This window comes from Brienomyrus brachyistius, chromosome 10 (genome assembly GCF_023856365.1).
Source record: "Brienomyrus brachyistius isolate T26 chromosome 10, BBRACH_0.4, whole genome shotgun sequence".
In the NCBI taxonomy this organism is placed as follows: Eukaryota; Metazoa; Chordata; class Actinopteri; order Osteoglossiformes; family Mormyridae; genus Brienomyrus; species Brienomyrus brachyistius.
The window spans coordinates 19,862,681-19,872,696 of NC_064542.1; the positions used below are offsets into that span (position 1 = coordinate 19,862,681).

General features: G+C 43.6%; 1 protein-coding gene across 1 annotated transcript; it reads right to left on the minus strand.

Moving 5' to 3' along the window:
* Positions 1–1,709: 1,709 nt before the first annotated feature.
* Positions 1,710–10,016, minus strand: cdx1a (caudal type homeobox 1a). Its single transcript, XM_049029031.1, has 3 exons — positions 9,593–10,016; positions 2,223–2,371; positions 1,710–1,993 (listed from the first exon to the last, which is right to left on the minus strand). Exons 1-3 carry the CDS (start codon positions 10,014–10,016, stop codon positions 1,799–1,801), a joined length of 768 nt encoding a protein of 255 aa, XP_048884988.1. The 3' UTR covers positions 1,710–1,798.

The following is a 10,016-nucleotide window of genomic DNA, read 5'->3' on the forward strand; positions in this document are numbered from 1 at the left end:
AAGATAGATGCAGGAGGGGTTAAGGTTGGACTGAGGTGGGGAGAGATGATTACATGATTGTGCTCGTTAAAAGGATTTACATGAGGGCTGAAGGGCAACACGAATAATGTCACCATGGAACAATAAACCAGAAATGCGTTTTGGAGACTTCAGCTTCAAATAATGGGTTTGGAATAATACGACACTTTAGTTGTAACCGTTTGTCCATTTCTGACCTCATATTTCATGAAATGAGATTGAACTCCTGAAGGCATCAGGTCTGTTTGCATTTTACGTCATTTCTGACTGAATAATGGAGACGCAAACCTTGAAAAGAGAAGAGAGTTCAGGTTATTGGTGATTCTCCTTAGAATGCAAGGATTATTTTGAGCTAGTGAACAGAGTCCTAGGAGAGCTACTACACGACAACATCCTCTTCCCCCCAATGTACTGGTTTGAACTTGTCCTTGAACCCCGTGGGGCTTCCTGTCCAGACCACTGGGGGTGAAGGTTCCTCCCTGAAGCACGCCTTGTGCTCTCTTGCCCCAGTCTCCCCTGTTGCTGCCCCTCCCTGCTCAGCAAGATGCTCCAGCAGATGGATCAGCCCCTTTTGTTTGCTCAGGCTTGGCGTTGCCCTTTGCCCGTCGCGCCCCTAGTTTGTTAACAAGATTGGCAAATAGGTTTTTGCGTGCAATGTGGCTGACTCCCGGGCCGGCCCGCTGCCTGCACCACACAGCGTCCTGATAAGGGACCTTAAAACGGCTCCTCTATTCTCCTGAATGCAATTATCACTCACTATCCTGGCGTCTCGTTTTGCTATACAAACACCGACGGCTCCCCGCATCTACCGTCTCTCCTCAACCCACGGAAATGCTTCTTCATGCGCAGTCGGTTTTAATACTGCCAGTAAAAATATCCCTTGTTTGCTCATTGCTTCAGGCTGCCGTTTTAAAAATAATTATTACAGACCAGTGGATAAAGCAGCGACCAATAACGGCACTGCCAGTTATTTAATTGAAAACAATGGCGAACGGACATATTTTTATGCGGAGTGTTTTATATGACATTTCACATTATGCTGAATCTCATCATTCTCGTTCTAAGATGTAATGCCATACAGACCCATGAGACCCTTTTGCTTTTGTATTCGGCAGGAAGTTCCTTAGCAGGAACACGCACAGGTGAGTTTAGCCCAATGTCAGGTGACAGTGTAGTGACCAAAGGTCTCACCGCTAGAGGGGATCTTTGGAATCGTCTTGCTTTACAGCCATTTCACCTCCTAAGATATAGAATCTATTAATCCTCAGGCTTCCTTTCCTTGACAAACAGAGATGCCAGGGGCAAGAAACCAGGCATCGAACAATGAGGATGAAGTTGCGCTTTATTAACTTTGATTCTGCTTATTCACAGTTTCACTTGGCAATATGTCAACACTCTCTGTAGAAACATATAAACATATCAAAAAAAAAAAACAAGCACAATATTAAAAATTGTCTACAAAAAATATTCCCACTGTGTGCTGGCTGTTAGATTTACACATTTGACACAAATGCTTCAGCTAAGTAGCAACGATAACAACTGAACAGCACTCTATATTAGTTGAAATTTTAATAGATACAGAAAATACTTAATATATAAAATATCTCTTTTTTTTAATCTGTTTTGGTTTTTTTTCGTCCAGAAAAGGGCAGTGATCTGGACAGAGACTTGATGTTCAGATTTTCCTTGGGTTTGTGATGTTGAGCCTGTAGCTGCTCCCTCTGACCGAGGCCCGGAGTTCGTTGCTGTCAGACGTTGTCCTGCCCATTCCTCCGTTTTCTCAGTACTCCTCCTTAATAGTCATTTGGATTGACGGCGACACCAGACCGCTGCTGCTGGTCACCATGGAGACATTGCCGGGAGTGCCTATGGAGGGGGGTGTGGGAGTCGTCGTGGAGGCTTGCTGGGACTGCTGCATCTTCTTTTTGTTCACTTTTCTCTCTTTGGCACGTCGATTCTGGAACCAGATCTTCACCTACGTGATGGAGTCAACATCGCGCTTTGGTGAGGATTTAGAAAGAGACCACATAAAATTGCCCTTATGAATGGTTAACATTTTTTGGATTGAGTGCCAAAATTATTCCAACTGTCCCAACCTATTAAATTTGTGCTGTTGATGTGGTAGATACCAGGTTACCTTGCTAAATAACATTAGCCTCTATCAGAGGGTGTGCATACATATGTCCAGGGTGACAGAGACTCACCTGCCGCTCCGAGAGGCTGAGTGAGGTGGCGAGCTCAGCCTTCCTCCTGATGGTGATGTAACGACTGTAGTGGAACTCCTTTTCAAGCTCCAGACGTTGGTGGTCTGTGTATACCACTCTGTATTTATCCTTTGTCCTGGTCTTCCCTCCTGCAGGCATACGGGTCAATAAAGATAATTCAAGTCAGCAGGTATTGGACATAAAATGAAGACTGCAACGTAAGACTTTCCATACTTTGGCTTGGTTACAATATTTGAACGCTTATTCAGCTAACAGAACTCTTCACGCGCTTGTGCTCCGATTGTGAAATGGATTTCATATGGTTCTGCTCGTTCAACCAATCATTTGAGGACATGAAAACATGTCACAAAATGAGAGCCTTCACTATCAGTTGAAATGTAGCTGTATTTGTAACCTTGCCAAAGAGGAAGTAGCCCCTGCGAGTGGAGAGTTCGCAATGAAGAAAAGATCAATTATTCCTAATGGCTAAGACTAGTTAGCAAGAACCGATCTGTCTCTATTTTTCTTCTGTCAGGGAGTGGTGGGTTCAGACTAGTCCGTTCTGATATATCAGTAGATTTGTTATCCTTTGAAAGCTCACTTGTACATTACTAGCTCATTTCTAAACCGCCATTCAGTTATGAGTCTGACAGCAGTGGGTTGATGGTCTATTTGTAATGCTTGTGTGCATGTTTCTAGGCAGGGGGTCAAACATGACTAAACCCAGCTCAGATAGTCCCTGGACATCAGTGGCGCCTGCAAAATGCCAGCTGGTCCAATTAATCAACTGATTCATATTTGAGACAGCAGATTACAAATGTGATGTTAGCCCTTATCGCACGGTGCTGTTTATATAAGTAAGTATGCCTACGTACACAGAGTCAAGGCTGATTAAGATGTAGGGGATCGATGTGGGAGGCATGACGGAGCATTAAGACACTTTATTGATTGGAGGGAGGGCAGCATGCACAGTGATAACGACACTACACGTCTGACTCTTACAGTCAGACTTATCTCAAGTTGTGTTTTTTCATTCACTCCCATAGTTGTCAAAAGGTGGGTCCCCAAACCTTTTGTGATTGCCGGCTGGGGAAAATATTTTTCTGAGAAGGTGTCTTTGGTGATGAAATACGGCTGCCTTTTGTTCAAACCTGTAACACGTGTAGTTGAGCAACAATCGCCCCGTCTCCGAGAACCTCCAGCTTGCCTTCTTCCATTTCAATGTGTGCTTACTGTGTTGGAGAGCCAATCGCAACGTCTCACGCGACCCGAATCATCTCACTGTACTGTGAACTCTACACGCCTCCTCTTTAACCCTTCACACGATGAGCTTCTCCATTCCATAGGTCTGAGTTATTAAGCTAACACCGAAGTGGAAATTCCCTCATACTGAACAAAATCGCTGACGTAGGCGTAGCTGTGGTTTCATTGATCTTTCACGTATTCGAAGACTTTGCAGGTATAACTAACAGTAACTACCACGTGAGTTATTGCTCGTGGTTCTGTTTATGATGTCATTTCAATCACAGATAAATGATTCTGCGGTTGCACCTAATGGGAAGTTCATGACAAAGAATCATCTGCAAGACATGATAAAGTCTTTCTGCTTTTTTCACAGTTAATCAGTAACATGGAAAGTAGTTTTTCTTTAAACAATGTGACAGGATTTGATGCAGAAAAGTTGTAACTGGGTTCAAGTGTTTATTGTATATTTTTTCAGAAAATTCCCTTAAATCATGCTACTGTAGAAATTCCCCCAGCAGGTGTTTCTTAAGTTTTTATGAAATTATAGTTTTTTTCATTGGATTCCTGAATTCAACCGTAAACCTCAAATCAAAGTAAAAGCAACTTTTCTGACACGGGACCATAAAATCTGGATATTGTCTAATCCTGTCTTAAATAACGTCTGAACAGAAGTTCAGGAGAAACTGGCCAAGACACAAGCCTAACGAACAAAGAGAAAATGGTTTTGCAAACCGTGTCTCCTTTTTATTGTTAATAAAACCTAAAACATGATAGTGAAATATTCATCATCCGTATGACTTATATCCAATAGCCTGTCCTGTGCATATTCTGGAAAAAATGGCCACAAGCTCCCTAAAATATTTTAATCTGATGCCTTAAGTCATGAAGAATAGCTTTTTATATTATATTATATTATATTATATTATATTATATTATATTATATTATATTATATATATCCATCCATCGTTCTGATGGTACATCGCTCCCCCCCCCCCCCCAGGAAAGACTCAGACCTCCACCTCCATTCGTATCTAACTACGCCCCGAGAATGCCATCAGCCCCCCCCAGTAAAGATTCAGACCTCCACCTCCATTCATATCTAACTACGCCCCTGAGAATGCCATCATCCCCCCCTCAGTAAAGACTCAGACCTCCACCTCCATTCATATCTAACTACGCCCCGAGAATGCCATCACCCCCCCCAGTAAAGACTCAGACCTCCACCTCCATTCATATCTAACTACACCCCTGAGAATGCCATCATCCCCCCCTCAGTAAAGACTCAGAACTCCACCTTCATTCGTACCTAACTACGCCCCGAGAATGCCATCATCCCCCCCCAGTAAAGACTCAGACCTCCACCTCCATTCGTACCTAACTACGCCCCTGAGAATGCCATCACCCCCCCCAGTAAAGACTCAGACCTCCACCTCCATTCGTACCTAACTACGCCCCTGAGAATGCCATCATCCCCCCCTCAGTAAAGACTCAGAACTCCACCTTCATTCGTACCTAACTACGCCCCGAGAATGCCATCACCCCCCCCAGTAAAGACTCAGACCTCCACCTCCATTCGTACCTAACTACGCCCCTGAGAATGCCATCATCCCCCCCTCAGTAAAGACTCAGAACTCCACCTTCATTCGTACCTAACTACGCCCCGAGAATGCCATCATCCCCCCCAGTAAAGACTCAGACCTCCACCTCCATTCATATCTAACTACACCCCTGAGAATGCCATCACTCCCCCCCAGTAAAGACTCAGACCTCCACCTCCATTCGTACCTAACTACGCCCCTGAGAATGCCATCACTCCCCCCCAGTAAAGACTCAGACCTCCACCTCCATTTGTACCTAACTACGCCCCTGAGAATGGCATCACTCCCCCCCAGTAAAGACTCAGACCTCCACCTCCATTTGTACCTAACTACGCCCCTGAGAATGCCATCACTCCCCCCCAGTAAAGACTCAGACCTCCACCTCCATTCGTACCTAACTACGCCCCGAGAATGGCATCACTCCCCCCCAGTAAAGACTCAGACCTCCACCTCCATTTGTACCTAGCTACATTAATAATAATAAACCAGCCATCACTCATATTCATTTCGGCGACTCCACTTCACCTTATCATGTTTTGAGACTGAGGGGAAACCCGAGACCCTCTGACAAGAAGAACCTGCAAATCCCACCCACACAGAGCCAGGGCGGTGACTCGAACCCTGGTCTTCAGAGATGTGATGCAAGCATGCTGACCAAAGTAGAATATATGCCTACTAATCATACGAATAGATTCACTACAGAAGTTAACTTCAAAAAAACCTAAAATAAGTTGCTTATAATTCATGCCTTTGAATCGTATACACTAAAGAACTGGCATTCTGCAAATTTAGCATCTTTTTTATTCGATGTTTAGACTTTTTTTTGTTATGATTCTTGATCGTATGTCAGGTGAACATAAAGGTGAAGGTTCAGTTGTGCTGGGGCAAGCTGAGAAGCGTTAAGAGGTCCCAGAAAATCCACATGGGGAGGAACGGCACTGTGGCCTTGACCAGAATCACGCATGAGTCTATGACTTTTATTGTTTGATTGCACTCAGTTGTAGGTAAAGAAATAAGTCCGTGTGCAATGAGACATCAAGTGTGGGAAGCAGCCTGAGCTGACACAGCACTGCAGTTTGCAGCCAGAGGTCACGTTCATTCCTCAAAGTCAGGTGAGCGTGCGGGTCAGTGACCTGCCTGCTCTGCACCACACCTCACCTTCCCCGACAGCCACCGCTCTTCCAGCTTATCCACACCGCATTCACACCTGGTGACTCTGTGCTGACCTTTGGAGCACTGCAAAATACTCCAAGCAAGCAGTTATCCACATGAAATGCTTTCATTTTCTCACATAATTCATATACTCCGAGGTTACAAAAAAGCATACAATCTAAAAAGTTTAATTAGTCGTCGGAATGTTTTTGTCCTACATTGATAGCATAAATACCTAATGATAATACTTCTAAACTGCTTAATAAAAGGTATATTTAGAACATATTTAAAAGGTTTCAAGCCTTAAACTAACTGATATATCAGTCTGCGTAGACTCTTCCAGGTAAAGTGCACTTTTAGGCATGACTGAGGTCCTGTTGATTTGAACCCTGTACCAGGTAATGTTAAGTGGATAGTGAAGTTCAGTCTGAACACATCAATCCAGCTCCAGACACACAAGAACTGTAGAAGCAACCTGAAGTTCATCTTCTTCCCTTCCAGAGAAAACTGGAAGACTCGGGGAGATGCCCAAACACCGGAGGAATGCTCAAAGAGAAGAGGCACCTATTCCTGCAAGCTAGTGAAATTACACCCTGTTGCTACCTACAGCATACGGCACAGAGTGCGGCTACCAAATCAATTAAAAACTGCACAAAATGTGTAGTTTTTCAAATGGCTTAAGGCATGGATCAGTGGCCAGATCAGTTGTCTCGCACCTCCCAGGTTGGGGGACTAAATCCCACCTTGGATCTGTGTGGGGTTTGCATGTTCACCCCATGTCACATGTCTTTGCTGGGTTCCTCTTTTAGTCTGAAGACATATAATCACCCTAATTAATGCCTCTAAATTGTCTGTAGTGTGTGTGTCCTGTGATGGACTGGCATCCTGCCCAAGGTGTCCCCTGCCTTATTCGCTATGCTACCGGTTCTGAACCCCTCCCAAACCTAACTGGACTGATAAACATCAGCTATTAGCTATTATTTTCAGCTATCTGTATTATTTTAGTTGGGCTGCATGAATATCCATCCATCCATTCCTGTAACTGCTTACCCTATAATGTGGGGGGGGGGGGGGGGGGGCTGAAGTCTATGGGCATATGCCAGGGAACATCCCAGACTGGGACACACTCAAACACCGGTCACTCACACATATACAGTTCTGGGCAGTTTGGTAACTCCAATCAGCCTCAGCATGTTTTGGGATTGTGGGGGGAAACCGGAGAACCCAGAGGGAACCTTATGATGACACTACGAGAACATCCAAAACTGCACACACACGCACGGAGCCATGGTGGCAACTGGAACCTGTGTCTCAGAGGTGCGAGGCAACAGCGCTAATCACTGTGCTATCGTGACAAGCCCCTGCCGGGATATACAGTACTGTGCAAAAGTCTTAGGCAGTCCAAAGAAATGTTTAAAGCTGTTTATCTGGGTAGCAAATGTACTTTGGCTTAGAACAAAAAAACACAATTTAACATCAGAACATGTGCAAATTAAGAGTAACACGGTTAAAAACTAGTAATAATTTCTTCTGTTTTCTAAAACGTTACTGATATCTAGTTGGATGGCTAGATGAACACCGCTTCAGTTCCCAAACTTCTCCTCAGGGGCACCTCAGTCGTTCCATGATTTTGTTCAGTTTCACCAACAGCTCAATTGAATAATTAAATATATTTGGTTTAAAAAGTGAGTGACAGATTGACCAGCTGTATGAGGTGTGCTAGTGGCCAAGTCAAAAAATACATGGCTGCACTGGACGGTCGCTGAAAATACTAGGATGATTTTAGCAGAGGTTCTGAAATGGCGAAGCTGACACACTTTGACAGGCATAATATCAGTTTTACACCAACACGAGGATAATCTAAACATCATTTCCTTTGCCTGCCTAAGACTTTTGCATAGTACTGTTTATTTTGAAAATGGCAATTACTTTACATTTCTGAATATGCTATCTTATGCATTTGAGCTTATGTAACTTAAATTAATACTATTTAAAATAACTTGAAACACGTAAACAAAAGACATAGCATTTGCAACAGTAGTCCAAACAGCTTTTCTTTCGAAGCTGAAACCAATCCTTTTCCTAGTTTCTTAGCACACCTTGCCTATACAACCGAATATTTAGTCAAGCAAAATGCAAATTTTAGTTATATATTGCGTAAATTTAAAGTTTTCCTAATAATATGAACATTAACTCAAGTGTAACTATAATCACATGTAATTTGCAAATCATGCCATCGCTTCTCTGCCTTATTGGAAACTCAGAATATGCTGGAAACAAAACGACGGAGGACTTCAAAGTTTTGGGAGCACCAAGTTATCCCCGCCTTACTACAAGATAATACCAACAGATAGCAAGTAGGAGGGCAATTAACTTGGCGAGACCGCCCGGAGATAACAATGGATAACAAAACGCTCGATCTGCATGACAAGTAAATTGGTAAGGTTATTTTAGGTTTAAGAGACAGGGCGAAGCTGCGTACAGAATTCCGAATTTACTTTCTTTTGTACTGACGCCTCCTTTGAACTCTCACCAAAAGAACTGTTCGTTCGATTTACCTGACATTGTTGCGATTTTCTAGCATTTAACAAACCTGATATGGGTGCATCTAGGCCAGTAGTCTTCCATCCCAGAATCTATTCTGTTGATATCGATTCATTATTTCTCGGATTTGCTTAGCCCTATCAGTAGATGCCCAGTAGATATACAATAATTAAAAAACCGTTCAGTCGCCATGTATCTCCAAAGCTTATCCTGGGGGCCTTTTGTTATACGTATGTTGTAAGTATATTGTGTTATATTGGTAGATTGTTTTTCACTGTCTGTATTAGTGACAATAAAGATCGATCTAACTATTGCATTATTTCAGATGTTTCCAGATAATATTTCTATGTTTTTTCTGCGCGTCTTTAAATGCATTTAATTCTACTATGTAAATTGCTAATTTGAGTTTTTAGATTAAGTATTTTTTTAAAATGGTTTTAAAAGGCTGGGGCGCGGGAGGGCTGCATCTGGTCAGTCGAACAGGTGCACATCCTTGCGCCAAGTATGGACACAGAACAGGCACATGATGTAGGCGGCAACACATTTATCCTTTAACAATCGCAGCACTTTTTCCAGCCTCGGGCATCACCACGACTAAATAGCATGGCGCAAATACTACAGCGTATATAGCGTCATCTCTGTTCGCTTATTTAATAACATTAACCCTTACGACGGACATCAGAAATGAAAAGTTGCGACATCCAGAAGGATTCCCAGCGTATGATTGGTTCGATTTGCATAAGTCGCCTAGTTATAAACTGATTATAATGGTCCTACATAGACCTGTTATGATTGTGTTATGATAAAGTGTCTGTGGCCCGGTGCATTACCTGGATTAGATGGCGTCGCACTGCGCCTCATCCACTCGTAGGGGTTTCTTCTTTGTGAATTTGGTGACAGCTGGCCAACAGGTGCATTGATCGCTGGTGGGAACAGTCCCTGACTCTGCGGCTGAACCGCAGTAAATTCCGGCGTGTTGAAGCTTATTTGTCCGGAATTTGACGTGGAGGGCCCCGTCCCTGCTCCGTAGTGGGACCACTCCTCTCTTGGTGGGGCGTAAGTCGGGTTCCAGGTGCCCGTGGCTTGGCTGTGATGAGAATCATTGCTTATTCCTGGGACGTGATGGTACCCGGTAAAATCCGTATACTGTGGAGGTGCAGGGACATAGTTCTGATGGTTTAAGTTCAGGCTCGAGTGCCTTACGGAATTTGAGTACATCCCGGTGTCTTTCTCCAAAAGGTAGCTCACGTACAT

Bases quoted from the DNA above. Each gene is read 5' to 3' on its own strand.
- cdx1a (XM_049029031.1), bottom strand. From the start codon at position 10,016: ATGTACGTGAGCTACCTTTTGGAGAAAGACACCGGGATGTACTCAAAT. The intron at 2,372-9,592 runs GTAATGCACCGG...GTATGCCTGCAG, and splicing joins TGCGACGCCATCTAATCCAG to GAGGGAAGACCAGGACAAAG. The intron at 1,994-2,222 runs GTGAGTCTCTGT...TCCATCACGTAG, and splicing joins TCAGCCTCTCGGAGCGGCAG to GTGAAGATCTGGTTCCAGAA.